This window comes from Pteronotus mesoamericanus, unplaced genomic scaffold (genome assembly GCF_021234165.1).
Source record: "Pteronotus mesoamericanus isolate MK-2021 breed Mesoamerican mustached bat unplaced genomic scaffold, CSHL_Meso_final contig_116, whole genome shotgun sequence".
In the NCBI taxonomy this organism is placed as follows: Eukaryota; Metazoa; Chordata; class Mammalia; order Chiroptera; family Mormoopidae; genus Pteronotus; species Pteronotus mesoamericanus.
The window spans coordinates 23715542-23735671 of record NW_026555027.1 but is presented as its reverse complement, the minus strand read 5'-3'; the positions used below and the strand labels follow the sequence as shown (position 1 = coordinate 23735671).

Below are 20130 nucleotides of genomic sequence, written 5' to 3'. Positions count from 1 at the left end.
CAGGACAACTGTAATAGCATCATCAATAAAATATAATTTAAAAAATTTAAAAAGTAAACATGGGCTAAACATTAAAAAAAGAAAATAAGTAGGTGCAAAGAAAGACAACTTGTATTTAATTACATAATGAGTAAATTATATAATGTAATGAATAATTATGGAAAGTTCAATTGTAGCTGATGTATAGTTTGACTGAGCTAAATCTTACCATATTGTTAATAAGCACAAAGTACTTCTTTTTTTCCTGGCAGAAAGTTCAAACACGATTTCTCTCTTTCTTTCTGGTTTCTTTCTTTCTATTTCTTTTCTTTCTTTTTGGACCCATAATCAGTACCTTTTTTCAAAATCGTTTCCTTGATTGGGCCAGAAGCTCTGTGGTTACTTTTTTCTATCATTCTATGATTACACCACATTTGCTAAACATATATTGTGTAATTAAAGATGGGCTGCTTCTTTGAGTTCTCTAGAAATGTTTCAATGCTAAAGTCCCCAATGGCCTTTCAAAGTTTTGCTTAATTGAAGCAAAAGAAATAGTGGAACCATTGTTCAGGATAATCAATGAGAGGTCATTTACATGAGGGGACCATGGTGTGGTGGAAGAAGAAATTCTGGCTCAGTATAATTCTTTCTGAGTCCCTTGAGCCCACACAAAAGACTTACCTTTAAGAGGCTAAGTTCCCAAGCCCCCAGATTTTAGGGAGTAAATACGAACTATAGGACCTCTAAATCTTTTATTAACCCACAAAATAACTCTATGTTCAACGTTCAAATTAGATAAACTTCTACAAGCTTTAAGCTCTGTAAGTATTTGGGGGTCAATGCAAAGAAAAAATATTGGGAAATAAACTCTGAGCACAAATGGAGAGATTTGGGTTTTCAAACATAAATGTGGTCACAATGTTATTTTGGGAAAAATTGAAAATTTTATTTGACAGCAGACTGTGTCCAGTTTTCTGCCCTTTAAAAAATCAATCATGCCAAAAACATAATTTATTCGGTTACATTATTGTCTCAAATAGCAAGGCTTAAAGATAAGCTACTTCCACATTCTCTGATTTTTGTTTTAAATCCTAAGTCAATTTCATTCAAATATCTTTTTGGGGAAGATACAGTAAGTTCCATATTTAAATAAAAGTCATTATTGCTTTGTAAACACAAAAATTATACCTGTTTTTTCTTTTACAAGGGTGGGATTTACTTTAGCATTCTATGCCAAATGCATAGAGTTGAACTCAGTCCAGCTAATCCTTAATTTTTGCCATATTACAAAATTTGAGGCTCTTTCAAAACAAAGGATACATCTGTTTTCATCAGCTGTTTCTGGATTTTTATTACTGAGACTTATTTTTAAAATTGTTTTGCCTAGGCAGTGTTGTTCTACCAGGCATGATTTATTACTCTCCCATGTGCCCACAGAAACTATGAGTTCCTGAAATCATGCAAACTTAATCAAAAATACTAAGGAAAGAATGGAAACTTACTCCATTTACATCGACTAAGTAATCATTTAGAATCGGTAAATACGGTAAGTTTAAAGTTCTAATAGCATTTTTATTTATTAATAGGAAGAAAAATATGTTCAATTACTCTGAGCTGATCAATAACAAAATTAAGGCATGATCAGAGGATAAAGGAGGAATGTGACTTTTTCACTGCTGTTTTTAAAACCAGCTCAAAATTGGAGGTTTATCTGCCTAAGAGAGACTTTAACTATTTTTAAAATTTATTCTCTACTCTACTCAAGAAAAAAGGATCTCAGGGAGTTTGCCCTCTCAATGTTCTCTGAAAAGAATTATTGAAGCTTTGCTTTTGAATATGATAAACTAACAACATTTGATGACTACTTACTGTGCAAGCATTTTGCATATATTTTTATGCCAATATTTTAAGGCTAGAAGTGCATACCTTATCTGGGTAGCATAATTTTTAAAGAATAAAACTTATTGCTGATATAATTATTTTAGAATTTGTAGATTATTAGATAGTTTGTCCATTACTGCCTTGTCTATGCCAATAACTTTTTGTGGGATTGAAAATGTTATAATATGCTGGAGCCAGCAGGATATAAGGGAACTAAATGATAATGGAAAAAAAAATACAATAAAGATTAAATTTAAAAAAGCAAAAAGAAAAATGTTATAATAGTAGAATATTTTTACTTCAGACACAAGAAAAAATTGAAAAAGATTGGGAAATAATTGCAAAGAGAAAAAGATCTAGCTATCTATAGGTAAGAAGCTAAAATGGGGTTCAGGTCACTAAGAAAATCTTAAGTTTTACAGTGTTTTGACTTAATAATGTTCCATTTAACAGGCTTTCTCAGTAAAATGAGCATATTTCTCTTTTAGGTAAACTTTTTGGCAGGTTACCAAAATACTGGTCCACATTTGCTTATACTGAGCTGGTTTGGGGTTTTGGACATTTCTAGAACTTTTGAATATTTATCAATTTACAAAATATGTTAACTGGGAAAAAATTAAGGGGGTAGGTGGCTTCTGCGATAGCCTGTTTTTAGTTTTTGTGATAATTGAAATATGCCTGCACTTAGTATTTTTGACACTCAAATAGTAATAGCCAACATTTATTTAGCATTCCCATGCGATGTTTCTAACTTAGTGAATCCTCACAGTGACTTCATGAGTCAGACACTGCTATTAACCCATTTTGTAAACTGAGCCATGGCCCTGATAGACGTGGCTCAGTTGGTTGGGTGTCTTCCTTCAGAGTGAAGGGCCTCCAGTTTGATCCACAGTCAGGGCACATGCCTGGGTTGTGGGTTCAGTATCCAGGTGGGATGCATATGAGAGGCAACCGATTAATGCTTTTCTCTCATATCAATGGTTCTCTCCCTCCCTTCCCCTCTCTCTAAAAATAAACAAATAAAATCTTTAAACTGAGCCATAGAGGCCAATAATTGGCCCAAGGCCTGTGACTGGCCAGTCATAGTGCCAGGATTCAAACTTAGGAAGAAGGTTCTGAACCACCCTGTGACCACCACAGCACAGCCCACGCCTCTCGGACTGGAGGCTCAGCGGGGAGAGCTTACGTGGTACTCACATTTCTGTCCTCTGAGAGTGGGACTTTCTCTGTGCATATTTATCACATTTATTGACAATGCGAACAGCCAATAGTCTTATTTGCTTTGCTAGTCTCTTACTTGCCAATTCTACTTTACCTGCAGAAAAGAAAGCCTCAGGAAAACCAAAAGCTTAACCGCTCCTTCTTTCCCAAGGGGAGATTTTAGGGGGTGGAATAATTTAGGCAATTGCTGGAAGAAAGAGCTACAAATCCCTAGATTGGGAGCAGTTTAGGGAGGCTTGAGCGGTGGCTGGGAGGGGAAAATGTAACACATTGCTCAGGCAGACCTGCTGAACCCAACCAAAAGGCAGCACAGGCCGGTCTCTAATGTCTGACTCAGTTACCATTTTGGCTTTTCTGAAAGGAGTGACTATAAACTCTTCAGTTAATAGAATATTTGAAATTTTATATTACAGGTTAATAATCAAACTATGAACAAACAGACTAGGGGGTACCAAAGGTCTTCCAGTGTATTAGGATAGGAATCAAGGAAACCACAAGGGAAGGTGCCCAGAGAGAGGCAGAGAGAAGCACGGGGAGGGGCCCACAGGTGCCTTCAATGGTATTGCTAATGTTCTGGTTCATTACTTAAGTATGTTTATATGTGGTCTTTCACATGTAGCATATATTCCACAATGTCAAAAAAAAACCCAAAAAAAACCATTAAACATTTACTATGTGCCAAATAGGATACCTGGCATTGAGAATAAAATCATTTATAATAAACACTGGAGCTCTACCAAGTGGTCTATTTTTTAATTCATTGATATTCTAATCTCCTCAGATATTATTAAAAATAATACTTATAATACCAATTGGTTGCTACCATTTGAAAAAATCATTTGTTCTTTGCCACGCCCTTGCTGGTGTTATTTCATTATTCCTCAGAACAATATTATAAAGTATAATATTGTGCCAACTAAGTTGATTTTGATACTAGCATACTCAGCTGAAGCTGACTTCAGTAATAAGAATATTTATTATTTCATATAACGAGAAGTCTGGAAGACATGGTAGGTTCAAGTTTCATTTAAAAGTTGTACAATGTCAATGTCATCAAGGACCCTTGATGACAAAGCCCTTCCATCCTCTCTCCACCATCCTCAGTATATTGACTTGGACCCATAAACATGCTTCCTCGTGCTTTCTAGGTGGCTGCCACAGATCCAGACAGTATATGATGTAGATACAGCAATGTCCGGTTAAAGAAAAGGTGCATGTCCTTCCATGTATCTTTATTTGGGAGGTAAATCTTTTCTATCAGTTTCTTACCACAGAAAACTTCGCTTCAGGTACAAATACCAACCAAGGATACAGTCAAATACCCATCCCCTAGTTACAAACAAGTTTGAGAAATTGAAAGGCTATCATTTTCACTTTATGAAGGATGGACCTTCTACCCATATGAAAGAAGGTGAGTGGGTAACTATGACTATTGAGAGGTAATCAAAATATTCTGCCACTAAACTGCTAGCTCCAATTTACAGATGAAAATGCTGAGGTTCAGAGTAGTCAAATAAGATGCTCAAAATTATGCAGCTAATTAAGCATTGAGCCAAAAATCACTCCAAGTTTTTCTCAGTATAAATTCAACAACACTAAATAAATTTATTAGGACAGCCATTCCCCAAAAGGAGGTAGGAAGGTTTAAAAGTCCTATTTTGCTGAAAAATAGTAGCTTTCCCTACCTTACGGTTCTGAGCTGTATCCAGGAATAATGGGGTATTGGTAGTGGTTTTCAACAATAAACATCACTGTATGCCAAGGTATGAAGGTAAGAAGGTACGAAGGTACAAAAGTACAAAGGTACGAAGATGCCCAGCCTTTCAAGGGCACACCAGGGAAAGCAAGACAAACGGACACATAAATTGCAGATAATGATGTCAGAGCTGTCGTGAAAATACATCAGAGGTGTAACTAGCACTAAGACAGGAGCAACAAACTCATAATCGCCATTCTTACTCAGGGAGAACTCCCTAACTCAGTGTCCTAAACCAAATGGACCTCTTCTTTTTAAAAAAGGCATTATTCTAACATCTCTTTTTTTTGTTTCATGTGGAGAACAAGGAAAGAAAAAAATGATTTCAAAATACTTTATGTTCTCCACATTTTTCATATTCTACTATAAACAGTTGAATTACAAAAAGCAAATTGCTGTTACTAGTCCTCAATCTGCACACTTGAGTTGGGTCATGTATACAATATAATGTATAATGAGGATAAAAATTAATATGTGGGTAAAAAACAGAATTAACATGGATTTGGGGTATACTCAGTCCTTTGTATCTGTGGGTTCTGCATCTATAACTTCAACTAACTGTGGATCAAAAATATTTTTTTTAAATGTTCTGCTTTTGCTGAGGTGTACTGTGTAGTTAGGCCTACCATCGCTGCATCTGTGCTGAAAATGCACAGGCTTTTCTTTCTTGTCATTATTCTTTGAACAATATAGTATAACAACTATTTCATAGCATTTCCATTGTATTAGGTAATCTAGAGCTGATTTAAAGTGTACAGGAGGATTGCATAGGTTACATGCAAATACTATACAATTTTATATAAGAAACTTACTCATCCTCGGATTTTGCTATCTACAGGGTGTCTTGGAACAAATCCCCCATGAATACTGAGGGACTGTATAGTAAATTGCTAAGGAAAGAAAATTTTAGTTTAAAGAAAATGAGAGAACCTGCCATAGTAGAGAGTAGACGGAAAGACTGACTAGAAGATGTGCTGGAGACTTAAACTCAAACCAAATGCCATCCAACGTCAGAAAAGTTGAATTTGCCTTCTCAACATGATAGTGATGGCTTAATGCAAAGTCATGTCTTAAGTGTTTAGAATATCTTTCAATTCTGTAGATAGGCTCTTCCAGTTTGGAATGTCTTTCAACTCTCACCAACCAAGATAAAAGCAGATGTTTCTTTTATAGGATATCCACAAAGATCTGGGATCAATTGATTGATCTATCTATTTTTGTATCCACCTCATAGATTTCATATTTTCAAATTCACCTATTTGCTAAAATGTGTTTGTAACCCCAAATCAATACTTGAGGCACTTTTGAGGCCATTCACAGGCAAGCATAGAGCAGCAAAAAATTTAAGTTGCCTAATGCACAGGTTCCCAGCTGAGATCCAACAAGTCAATGTCCTGCCTTCTTGTTTCAGCTTTCTTTTTGTAAACAAGTGTCTGTTCTTTTGGGGGCCTATTTAGTGCCACATTTTTCTCATTTTTGTGCTTTTTGTTGGTGATTTCACTGTGTAAAATGTCCCACAAGTGTAGTGTTAAAGTGCTCTCTAGTGTTCTTAAATGCAAGAAGGCTGTGAGGTGCCTTGTGGGGAAAATTCGTGTAATACATAAGCTTCATTCATGCTGCTGGCTCTGAGTTCAATTTTAATGAATTAACAATGTATAGTAATTAAGGTGTCTTTAAATGGAAACACATAAAATAAGGTTTTGTATTGATAAGTTAATGAAAATGTGTGACCAGAGGCTTGCAGGAATGTACTCCTCTATTTCCCCTAGAAGCAATGCTTCAGTATTTACTAATTCAGGGTTCAAAGTGGCTTTTTAGAGAACAGCTGCCATGAACAATGATAATTAACTATATGTACACACACACACACAGAGACAGAGGGAGATGATATATTGTCATGTTCACCAGCAATGTGAGTAGACTGAGCAGAGTCATCTAAGGCGAAATAATTTTCTACCTCCTCACAGGCTCCAGAGGAGAGTGACCAACTCTTTCAATTTGCCTTTGATTGGGGGATTTCCCAGGGTGAAGAACTTTCAATGCTAAAACTGGAGAAGTCCCAGGACAAACTGAAAAGAATTGGTTTCCCTACTCCAGAGAGTCTCAAGGTTGAAGAATTGAGGCGGAGCCATAGACCCATACAAACACTTCAAATTTTGCTCTGGAGCTGGTAACCCCACCACCATTAATAAAGAGACTCACGGAGTAAATACATCACACTGCCAAGCATTTAAGCACCACTGGCTACACTTGGGCTTCTGAGGGCTTCTGGGAGCTCCTCTAGAAGCCGGCAGGCTCCCTGGCAAAGCTTGGTTGAGAAAACGCTGACGTTTGATTTACATTTCTAATGGCCCTCACAAGTGTCTCTGGCTTGTAGAGACAAAGAGTTGAGCTATGAACAAATACAATGACTTTGTCATTATAAAACTTAAAATGCCATAAATGACAATAAAGGAGCAAGAATAACAGATGCTGGATAAAATATTTTCATGCAGACAGCTAAATATATTATTTCCTATTACTCATGTGTAAATTGATAAAGGATAGAAGGGGAAAAAGTATGGATTTTAGGACCAAATCTACATTTCTGAAATCAGCAAATTCTAAAATTTTAAAGTTTTGGGACTCTACGGGGGTGGGCAAAAGTAGGTTAATAATAATGTTAAATAATACAATGATTAGTAAGTAAATAATAATACAAGGATAAATGCTGTGTTTCCCTACACTCACCACTGTAAACTTATTTTTGCCCACCTCTGTACAGACGAGTAATTCTCAACCCTGGCTGCACATTAGAATTATCTGGGAGGTTTAAGAATTCCTTTGCCTGTACCACACCCAATTCAATGACATTTAGAGGAACGGGGGTGGGAAGTTGCAGAGATTGGAATTGTTCTAAAGTCTGCCTAGGTGATTTTAATGTGCAGCCAGGGTCGAGAACCGCTGTCAAGGAGAACAGTGTTGAGAAAGGGTCTCAGGAATGTTCAGCAGAGAAGAGCACTGTAATCAACTGGCGAAGCTGCTGTGGGTACAAGAGAGAGGAAGCTTGCAGCATCCAGGGCTGCACTCAACGGCCTTTTTCAGCCCAGGCAGAGTAGAAACATTCAAACTCTGGAATCAGGCATATCTTCATTTAATTGTGCTTTGTCACTATGACTCCCCCACCTGTGGAAGTTGGGTCAAGTGATTGGACTTCTTGACTCCAATACTCATCCTGGTACTCATTTTGCAAGGCTGTTGTGAGGGTTAAGTGAGGAAGCATATGCCAAGTACCTGGCATGTGGTAGGTGCTTAATAAAGGGAAATTATTGTCCTCATAACCAGGCACCCACACTTCAATTTTTGGCTACTTTCTAAGTTACATTCTGTTATCCTGACAAAGAATAGTGGAGGAGTTTATAAGATAAGAGTAGCACTATTTTAAAAACAAAAACAAACAAACTGATAAAAATGAATTGAATGGCCAAGGCAATTTTGCAAGCACTTAATCTAGTTCAGGGATCATTAAATTGATACCTTGTGGGCCAAAGCCAGCCACGCCTCTTTATTTACTTATTGTCTGGAATTGTTTTACCACAACAAAGATCAAATAGCCCACTAAGTCAAAAAAATATTTACTCTCTGGTCCTTTACAGAAGTTCGCTGATACTTGATTTCAGTCCATCAATTCTCAGTGTGGTCCATCAACCCAATGACGTAATATTCATACATCATTGACCTTTTTCACTGTGTTAACATTTGCACGATAACAAAAACAATGACTGGTAAAACTGCTAGTACCTTAGCACAAATCAAGACAATGGCAACGAAATATACTCATAGCTGTATTCTTCACCTCCAAGTACTCGCAGCAGGAGAGAAAAGCCAGTTTCACTTAAGACAGGGTTTCTCAGCCTTGGTCGCAGGACGATGTTTCGCAGCGCCTCCGGCCTCTATCAGCTAGATTCTACTACCAGCCCTTCCTCCCATTCCCCAGGTGTAACAACTGAAATGTCTACAGATATATATATATTTTTTTAATCTGTCAATTTTAACTTCATATATGGTAAATATCAATAGGTATAATTCAGATAAACAAAAAAACTCTTTGTGGTCGCCCATAATTTTTAAGACAGTAAAGGAGTCCTGTGACCAAAGAGTTTGACAACTGCTGGGCTATTTTGTATTTATAGAGTATTTAGAATGTTTATATCACTAAATCTAAAATAATTAAATGAAAGGACCACATAACTGATAATGAAAGAGATATAGAAAAAAGGAGTGGACAAATATGTGCATGGGTAGGTTGGAATTTTTGACAGGAGGGGCTAGGGTATAGCCAGCGAGGACACGGCTGTAGAAACAGAAGGGGCAGTGTGACTTTGAGCAAGTTAGTCTTCTACCTGTGCCTCAGTTTTGTTCTATTGAAACGGCACTGATCACAGTACTTACCTCATAGTAATACTGGGAGAAATACATGAATAAATACATTAAAAAAAAAAACAGGTACAATAGATTTGTCACCTAGATTAAGTGCTCTCTGTGGGTCAGCTATTATTATTTTGATAATAAATAAATAATTTATGTCAAAAGGGATGAGGTCAGGCCTGCAATTAAGGCACACAGGTGTTGTTGACCCTGTCCCCACAGTGGGGTGACTGGAAGCAGGAAAAAAAAAATGCAGTCACTGGCTCCAGAGACAAAACATCGTGGATCCAAGAAAGAAATTAGAATCTCCCAACCCCCTTCATACCCTACATCACACTTTCTAATCCAAAATTCTATCTGTTACCCCTGAGAGGTACATGGACATGTTCCAAGGTTTCAGAAAAAACCATGTGAGTTTGGCTTGGTTTCATGAGTTAGTTCCAGAGTGATGATTTTTCTTGTTCCTGCACTGTGATTAATTTTCCCTTCAGCTCAATTTGGCCTCCAGAAGATCATCAGAATTGTGTGGATTTCAGCGAATACCCTCACAGCCATCTTCACCTATAGAAAGAAGAATGTTTTAAAGAAAGGGCTTGATGATTTTTATAATAAGAAGAATTCTTAATGAAACCAGAGCGACATTTAGATAAGCGAATGAAATGTTTGTGATATGGCGTAAAAAAGTTGCGAAAGAAGAATCTGAATCAAAAGCTGAGGAAGTTACTTGAAATTTGAAGTTACATTCTCAGTAATAAAATGCCACCTCTCCCGTGTCCCAGTTCTCATATCTTTTGCACTCCCTGTGTTGACTAGGGTGAATTTTACTGTAATTATTCTCTATAGTTATCATTCTCTAAGAGAATGTTGGGTTTAGATTCTAATGCCTTGCTAAATTCATGTGTCATCTTCTCTAAGAGATCTGACCTGACCACACTAATTAACACTGACACCATCCCTGGGACTCCTCGTCCTGACCCATCTTTTTCTGAGGCTCTTTTCTCCATCCAACACACTATATATTTTACATATGCATTTTGTTTATTATCTGTTGCCTCATTATCATGGCAGGTATTTTCATCCTTTTTCTTCAATGCTGTGTTCCTGGTTTCTATAACAGTGCCTGGCATATAGTAGGACCCCCATATCCAAGTTTTGGCTTTAAATGGAAAATGAAAAATATCCCTGTGATGCATTTCGAACCATGAATTTACGTATGGCACCTTTACATTAATGAAAGCATCTATGTTGAGAAACCTATATCTATCTATAGCTATAGCTATAGCTATGTCTCAAGAGCATTTAAGTGTCTTTCTGCAACCTGGCAATTGTATGAGACAAATATAAAATGGGCTGTCAAGAACTTGTTCCAATGCTCCTATTTTTCATTCATCTAATATTTTTATCCTTTAGTGAACAACTATCTCTTCAATTAGCTGTTGAGCTGTGTACTCTACTTCTTCAAAATATATGTTCCAGTGTAATTATACATGAATCTTTGAAAATCAAGCTAAGACTAGGGAACTGCAGGACTTAAATGTGTTCTGTAATATTTCTTGTAAAATGTAGATTCTTTTGCAACTCCATACTCTATTTGTCAGGTCATATTTTGACATGGAAGTTTGCTTAAGTCAATAAACCAAGACATACACACTTGGTATAGACTCTACAGGCTCGGTTCTGTGCCAGGCAGATGATTGATGTTTGAGAAGTGGCCCCTTTAGGAGACTTGACGGGTACATGTAACCATTAGAGAATTATAAATGAAAGGAGGGTTGCAGGTCCCTTAAGGCAAAAACCAATTCTCATTTACTTCTGTCATCTAGAGTCTAGCACAGGTGTATTAGAGGCATACAACACCTATTTGGTCACTAAATAAAGGCAAGAGTAAGCAAGTGATCAAGTGCTAAATAAGATTCCTTAAAACAGTCTATAATGCAGTGAAAATTCAGATAGAAGAGGTCACGGGGGACAGTTTCATAGAGGAGATGGAACAGGTTTTGATAGGAATGACATCTTTAAAGAAATTAAGGCTTCAAATGCTAGAACAAAGGATAAAAGGGAATTCCTGGTGAGAATAACTTCAACCTGTACATCTATCACTTAAAAGGATTTTGAGCATCAACTTCTAATATATATATTTATTCATAATTATATATGTTTTCTATTATACTAACATTATAAATAATTTTAAATATATAAAAAGAAGATTTTAAAAGATTAAAAATGAAATAACCCATATTTTAAATTATTTTTATTTATTTGTTAATGATATGTCATTATTTATATTGAGCACACATCTGCATTTCAAATAACCTTCTTGATAATTGAGAACAATTTTTGGATATTTTCTAGTCATATTTGATTAAATTATGTCACCTCCTACTATGGCCAATTAGGAGTTTTGATCGGTATAAGAAAACATGTCTGCTAGTCATTTTCTTATTACTCACTCATGCCTGCATTGTTCATATTGTCATTCATCTTCAGTTTCTTTTAAGTCCCTTGTGAAAGTTTACTTGATTAAAGCTAGGTAATACAATCTACTTGTTTGACCAGGCACGTTAGCTCTGGAACATGTTGATTCTTCAAGTAAACAAATGAGTGAACATGTCTTGGGGGGAGGAGGTAAACTTTGGACACTGGTTTGATAGCTGGCATCGTCTGCCAGATGGGTGGATCGGGGGTACCACTGACCAGGCCTCTGCTGTGCAGACAGAATTAGTGAGTCACAGGCTTGGAGACTTGCCAGAGAAGGACACAAAGTTGGGAAGGGCAGGCATGTGGGGCAGGATTATTAATGATGGTTGAGAGGTTTGGACCTGGCAAATTAGGTTAATAAGACTATTTAGATATTTATAAGAAAGAAGTAACAGAAAAAAGTTTTATTTTTAAAAAAATTTTCTGGAAATGAGAAAAAATATTTAAACCTCAAAGAAGCCAATTTAGAAGCATTATGAATGATATTGTTTAGCTTCAGCTAGCTCTCTAAGTAAACTCCCATAGAATTGGCATCTGTAGGACATGGACTCTTATTTTCCTTTAAAATATAGACCTTTGTTTTTCATTGTTCTTCCTACCCCTAATTTGTTGAGGTGTAATTAACAAGTTAAATTATAAGATATTTAAGGCTTACAATGTGATGATCTGATATGCATATACATTGCAAAAGGATTCCCCCCATTGAGTTAATAAACATATCCATCACCTCACATGTTTTAGCAAACTTCGATTACACAGTACAGTGTTATCAACTATAGTCACCATGTCATACATTAGGTCTTCAGACCATGTCATCTTGTAACTATGTTTGTATCCTTCTACTCTATTTCCACCATCCCCAGCCTCTGGCAACCCCTTTTCTAGTCTCAGTTTGATGAGTGTTTGTTTCAGATTTCACATGAAAGTGAAACCATGCAGTATTTGTCCTTCTCTGTCTGGCTTATCTCACTTAGCGTAATGCCCTCCAGGTTCATCCATGTTATGCAAATGGCAGGATGCCCTTCTTTTTATGGCTGAATAATATTCCAATATAATGTATATACATATATGTATTAGATATTACATCTTCTTTAACCATCCATTTGTAAAGGGACCTTTTCTTATGACTTGGGTGTTGTGAATATTGCTATAAAGAACATAGGAGTGCAGCTATCTCTTCGAGACAATTATTTCATTTTGGGGGGATACAGTCCCAGAAGTGAGATTGCTGGATCATATGGTAGTTCTATTTTTAATTTCTTGGGGAACCGTCACACTGTTTTTCATAGTGGCTGTCCTGCTTTACATTCCCACCAACACTTGTACATGTTCTGCATTGTTCTTGGCAGGAGAGAGCCAGGAGCTGCCTGCCATTCCTGGTGAGTCAGCTGGCCAACATGGAGCACTCATTTCACCATATTCTCCTGCTGGAGATTAAGAGCATCACAGACACATTCTCCTCCATCCTGGGTCCTCAGAGCAGAGACATCTTCCGCATGAGCAACAGCTTCACTGCCATTGCCAAGCTCCTTACCCGACAACTGGAAATGACCAAGCCCAGAACTGGCAGGTAAGCAGGAATTACTGTGGACTCAGGAATCTGTCATGAACCCATGGAGACATAGCACAGATACTACACTTTCTTTTGTAGGCATTAAACTTCCCAAAGAAGGCCAAACAGGCTGTCTCAACCTAGAGTGACTTCTCAATAAATTATGAGACTCACAAGAACTTTTTCTAAATATGGGGTATCTTCAAACACCATCCCTCAAGGGATTCACAGTCAGGGTATGTGACAGGATTTTCATCAAAGTCATAAAAGTGCATACAATGAGTTATGGAACATGGGAGGCATAGTGACCAACAGCCAGCCAATTGAAGAGTGTTTAACAGAGAAGGTGAAATGTAAGTTCATTCCATATTTATTGAGTAATGTTCATGTGCTAAGCATTCAGTTGCACAAGATTAATGAGAGTACCCCAGATAGGAGTAGAAAGGACACTGCAAATAGAAAAGACACGCCTCATGTGCAAGGATAAAAGAGCTTAAGAGTGTGTGTCCCTGAAAAGCAATTTGTTCAATCTGACTGGTTCAAGATTGTCAGTGTAGAGTAGGAGCGTAAGCAGAAAAGTTGGGTCGAAGGCAGATTATCAGAGATCATACAGGCTGTGGCAAGAAGCAAGGAGTTTGTCCCATAAGCAACATGAAAGCTTGAAAAGATTTTAATCCAGGGAATGATCGCAGCTCTTAGCGCAGTAATTATCAGAGTAGGTACTCAAATATTTCCTCACCAAAGGACTAGGTGAATGAGGAAGGGGCTCACATTATGGCTGAGTTTTGACTCAATGGCGCCCAAAGCTTCTGCCAGTTACAGGATAGGCGCAGAAGAATTCTGTCTAATAGCTCCTGCTATCTGCTGTGATGGAACATGTTGAGCTCCTACAAAGAGATCATTACTCTGATATTCAGATAAGATTGAGAATTTGATCTCCTGAGGCTTTATAAACAGCTGAAAAGTACAGAGAGAAAGGGAAGAAACTGTAGTGGTATTTCCACCCAGAGCTCTATGACGCTGATGCTGATAACTAAAAGAAACAGTAGCAAAGGCAAGATGCTGTTAATCTGGTCCTTACTGCGCTTGTACTATTTGGCACGCCCGTCATTAAAAAGTCAATAGAATAGTTTGATCGTGAAGATATTTTCTACAAATTTTTTTTCTTTACTTCTAATGATGTTCTGAGCGTCATCTGATATCTTGAAAAACAAAGCTGAAAATCTTATCAACTTTCTGATGCCTCTATCAGCGATAACGGTTGTGAAGCTCCACGTACTGATCTGTCTACTGCTTTACCCATGCTTAACAGCATCTAACATAAATTATTCTGATCAATAAATAAGATTTCTGAAAGTATATTCCATGCAGATCGTTTAAAGTAAGGCTAATAAACAACAGTCATAAACAATAAAAGGTAGTATCATATACCCATATGACTGCCTGCTGATATGATGATTTGCTGAAATGGTTTGATACTATAAGAAAAACATTAAAGTAATAATAATTAAAAAAATCAGAAAAAAGCCTTTAGTAATTTATTTAGGTGGAGTGCTCAGGCTGGAGTTTGGGGTGCTTTTTTTCGTCCACAGCCGGCCTGCTATTTCTTGTTCCAGTGATGACTGACACATGCATCTGATGTGAAAGCTAGGCACATGTTCTGGCCAGCCATTAATCCATTCTCTGTTGCCTGTACAAATGCAAAGTTGCAAGGGGCCAACTGACATCTGTGAGAGTATATGTGTGAAAAGGTTTATATAAAGGGAAAACATGTTATGCAAGCGTATTACATTAGGCACTCTATCAGGAAAATTGACCCTTAATAAGCAAGCCCAATCCAAAAAGCAATAGATAATTTCCCCATGAAAAGAAGGATTTAGGAGGTGTATAGACAGGAGGGGAAAAAATAAGATCTCATTATCAAAATATGAGTCTTCATGTTTGAGAATGCAGTTAAGTTTCTCCTCAATTTTTTTTTTTTTTGAGGAAAATTAAGTGTGAAGAGATGAAAGGTCACCAGTCACCTCATGTACTACCACCGCTGCCATTGCCACCACCTCAACCTCTTTAAATCAAAATACTTTACCCAGTCAATCTCCCCGTCAATCTCCTTCTAATCGATTACAATTATTCGGTGGGAACTTCAAAATGCTGGTGCGGACAGCCAGCCTTTTGTATTGACTGCTCATCTTCTCTGGAGTGGTTGCTAAGGCTTCTCTCCCAGCATCTTTTCCCTGAATAGCCTTCATTGTGACTATTTAGCTTCAGTAATTTTAATCCATGTCTCTCAATGCAGAAAGGTCAACACTTTTGTCTAAAGCATCCAGCAAAGTCTGATCCTTACAATTGGAGGGGAAATAAATAAGTGAAGAGAGCTTGAAAGAAAATTAAAGATGATAAAATTCAAAACAGATGTCATCTAATTTACAAATCTGACACACAGCCCAGCAGGCCAGATTTTAGACTTCAGGCCAAAACTGCAAGATTATCAAAAGAAAAACAATTAGCATCCTAGAGAGAAGGAAAAACTGAAGCAGATAGGAGCTTCTTTGTGCAAAGTGACTAAATTAACTGGGTGAGCTTTATTAAATGCATCAGGTAAGCACACTTTCACCTTTCTTGTTCCTACTTTGTGTGGAGGGGAGCGGATATTATTATATCTAAATAATAAACCAGCAGAGGCCGAAGAACAGGAGAGCCAAGCAAAGCATTTAGATTTTCAAATTAATTCTGGAGAAGCAGAAGGGGAATAATAGCAATTGTGGATTGATTAAAAAAAAAAAAAAAACGGGGGGAGGATAAACTAGGGGAAAAGGCCAGTACTGTTTAAGACTGTGTGAGCCTTCAGTAGTCTTCTGGGCAGCCACTATCCATTGAACCATTTGCCTGCCAGGAGCCAGGGGAGGCTGGGGAAGAAGAAGGTGACTTCTGACAACTGTATGCTGGCTGAGCATCCACTGATCAGAGTCTAGAAGGTACCTTTGCCAAATGCATGTGGCGCCAGGGAGGCTGCTCTAATCAGGCATCATCGGAGTTGGGGACAGTTTGTTATAGGTGGTCTTAGTAGGAGGTGTGGCTCAGGCCCCAGTTAGGGATGGAAACTTTGAGGGATGGAAATTGTGGAAAGAAGGCAGGGGTGGGAAGCAAATAGGAGAAATGAGAAATGGTAGGGAGAAAGGATGGCAATAGGAAAAGGTACAAGGGGAAAGCAGAGAGAAAACAGGAAGAGTCCCTGCACCGCCCCAAGTCCCAGGCCATGGTGGGGACTTGAGAAGCAAGGTGACAGTTCCCTCAGATCCAGCTTTCACACCCTAGGCAAAGCCATCAAAGTCATGAAGGAAAAAATTGCTTATAAGAAAAGCTTTAACACAAAGTGTGTGATGAAAACTTTCCCAAACCTCTGGTTCAGTTAAATGAGTGGTATTTTTTTTGTTGTTGTTGTTTTGGTGGTGATGGTGGTGGTAGTGGTGAGATTTTGTGTTTATTTTTTGTTTTTAAGAATCAGGCCTTGGGGGGGAGGAGAATGAAAAGTAAATTATAGTCAAAATCAGTTGGGTAGGGTAAATCTGATTTTGGTATACATGGAAAGAGATGACAGATGGAGGGAAAGAAATAAAACTTTGTGTGGGAGAGAATGAATGGAAAACAGAATAAGGAGATCATGTTCACAGGAGAATGGCTCCAGGAAATCTGCCCGCCTTGGAGTAGCCCCAGTTTTGGTTTATCCTAAGTTTCATGCAATGAACATCAAAGAAATGGACAGCAAGGGAGAGCCAGGGATCTGAGGCAGTGTATGGCCCTATAGACAAGCAATTTGGCCTGCAAAGAGCTTTTGCAAGCTGTGAGACCCTTTGCGACCTGTCATGCCAGAGATCCCATCTTGACATCCTGGGAGTCACATCAGACCCTAACTCCGGGTCATACACAGTCTCCAGTTGCATTGCCCAAGAGCTTGAGAATGATTCCTCTGTACTGAGTCCACAGCAGAAGTTGCAGAGAGCAGGGAGTGGGGAGGGGAGTGAGAGTCAAGTTTTTCTCTATAATTTTGCAAGAAAGACTGTGTCTGTAGGTCTGATCAAGTCTTTTTAAAATAAGATTTTATTTATTTATTTTTATTTATTTATTTTTACAGAGCAGGGAAGGGAGGGAGAAAGAGAAAGGGAGAGACAACCACGCGAGAGAGCAACATCTATAGGTTGCCTCCCAAATGCACCCCAACCGGGGGCTGGACCCACAACCCAGGCATGTGCCCTGGCTGGGAATCAAACCGCCAACCTTTTGCTTTGCATGAGGATGCCCAACGCACTGAGCCAGGTTGATCAGGGCTGATCAAGCTTTTAACTACCTCCCACCACATGACAGATTCCTTGCCGGGGTCATTTACTGTTACTTGGTTTAATCCTCACAGCAAGAAAGTCTTTAAATATATGTGAGGATTACAGAGGCATAATGGAGTAAACCTTGAGGACAGGCAAAAACAAAATAAAATTCTCTACCCAATTCCTCCTCCCCTCTAGGTCCATGATAGTTCTTAGCAGGCAATAGTGTAAATGCCCGGATACCAGCTCTTGGAGTTTCCCTTCATTTCTTCCTTCAGTGTAGCGCCATGGATCCCAAATTTCAGTGTGGATGAGATTTACAGTGGTCACAGTACATCACGGATAATTCAAAGGAACTTCAAAGGGATGTTAAGGGTGATTTTTGCCTTTTCCTTCCAAAAGTGGTACCCCACTAACCTTTATTACTACCTTTTATAATACCCTTCTCCTGCCTCTCTTACCATTGAAGACTGCCCTTCTCCAAGACTCCAGTTTGGTACCACTTGCCCATGAGGTCTTCCGCACTCCTCCCTGCCCATGGAGACCTTCCGTCCTCAGCTGACTGCAGCTCCAACTGCTCCTCCGCTCGTCCACACTCACAGCCCTGCCTTGAGCATTAGATATCTTTCCTGTGCCCCTCCAATGTCCCCCAGGCTTGAAGGAGCTAAGATGCAGAACATTTGCTCAATGGAAAGAAAATAGTCTTAAAAGTGCTTACAAGAACTCCACCTTTTTTAGGCAAGACATGTTTATACAAAGAGAAATTGATTCTTTGCGAGGAACTGTTGGCTCAGGGAACATACACGAGGAGGTTCGGGACCATAATTAAAAACATCTGACGTTCTGGTCAGCATTGCCCCCTGCTTAGAAAAAGTTAAATTAAATTTCACCCCACCAAGGTAACCAGAGTTTTAATACATAATACATACATCTCTTCAATCTAGAGAGGTCTATGCTGGTCAATTGTATAAAAGGAACACTGTAACTGTCACTCGTGGCAGTAGCGGTGGCTATTGTTACTCCTCCTTGCATAGGGAAGGAAGGAAGGGTTTGGGGTTTGTTGCCCCTCTCCTTACTGAAGAGGTTAAGTCTGACATGTGGTACCATTTACCTTCCATCTGTTGTTCATTTACTCCACCATTTGTCCTTCCTTAAAGCAGCATTTATGGTGATATGAAGGCCTATAAAGGTATTTCAGGAATTCAGCAAGAGATGTAGGTGGGAGGCATCATTACCAGCTTTGGAACGATGGAGGGAGCCCAGGAAGTGTGAGACCCCAGAGGGGCTGACTCCGCAAGTGTGGACACGGAGGGCTGGGGGTGGGGGCAGGGCAGCCCTGCCAGGAGTGTGAACAGCACGGTTACAGCTTTTCCAGGGGAATCAGGCCCCTCTCCTGTAACACAGCGGTGTTCGAAATACGAGGCACCCGAAAAGGAGAACAGCTTTTCATCAAGCTCCTGTGGCTTGGTTTCCCATTACAAACGAGACAGGAACACCAAAGCTTTAGCCTGGAGGAAAGGAAAAAGTGTGCTGTGGGAGCGGGGTGAGAGGGACTTGACCTTTACAGCCACTGTGGAGAGGTGACAGCTGAGGCTAAAACGGTTCTTACTTGACCCCATGACCTAGCCATTTGCTATTATCGTTCCCCAATGCTCACTGTTCCTTCTTGGTATCAGTCATATCTGAACTCTGAGGTTGCTGTTTGCGTGACATTTCTTGTGTTTTGAGCATCTCCTCAGTTTTGGTTATAGGACATACCAGAATTCATGTTTCAGATCACTGTGAAGGGTCGCTCCATGATAAGACATCAATTCTGTTCCAGTGCCTGTTCCTACAAGATGTTACTCAGAGATGTTAGGATGCAGTAATTCTCGTTGCTTATTGCACTATCGTCAATCCCATAAGTATTACTTATTCCTCAGGTAGATTCAGATGCCACCTTAACCAAATACCTACTGAGAGGCAGTGGGAGAGGGGTGTGAAGCAGAGTTTACTGCTGCTCTGGAAGCAGAGTTCAATGCTGGGTTTACTGCTTGACCTTCAGTAAGTTGCTCAACCTCTCTCTGTTTCAGCTTCTCCACCTGTAAATGGAGAGAGTAATAGGGCTGCCCAGCTGGGCTATAGGAAAAGCAATCCGTGTATCAGACTAGAACAGAGAGCTCCTTGTGCATAGAAAGCCCTCAATAGACATTAACAGCATCAGTACTCTGCTCGGGTGGGCATGAGAGTAGATGATGTCACTTTGCTTGTCCCTTAGACTACAGCTACTCAAAGCATAGCCTGTGAACCAGCACCCATTTGGAACCTGTTCCTTACCAGCCTGCACCAAGTTTACTACGGAGTTTGAAAATAAGTGTTTAGAATTTTTGTAGCAATTTGACATTGCTGTGATGCCCAAATGCATGAACAGTGTCTTTATTTAACTCATTTTATTTCTCTGGTGATTTATTTTTACTATATTTTACCAAAATACTGGCCTGTGACATATAAAAATTAAAAAACCGAAAGATGGGTGTTTGAGACACATTGTATTAGGT

General features: G+C 38.8%; 1 protein-coding gene across 1 annotated transcript in view; it reads left to right on the top strand.

The window, feature by feature from the left end:
* The window catches only part of VEPH1 (ventricular zone expressed PH domain containing 1), a 187565-nt gene that overhangs the window by 74459 nt on the left and 92976 nt on the right, over positions 1-20130 (top strand). Inside the window, exon 7 of the mRNA XM_054579995.1 lies at positions 13072-13292. Within this exon, the coding sequence (XP_054435970.1) occupies positions 13072-13292 (221 nt within the window). The remainder of the gene's footprint in view (positions 1-13071; positions 13293-20130) is intronic.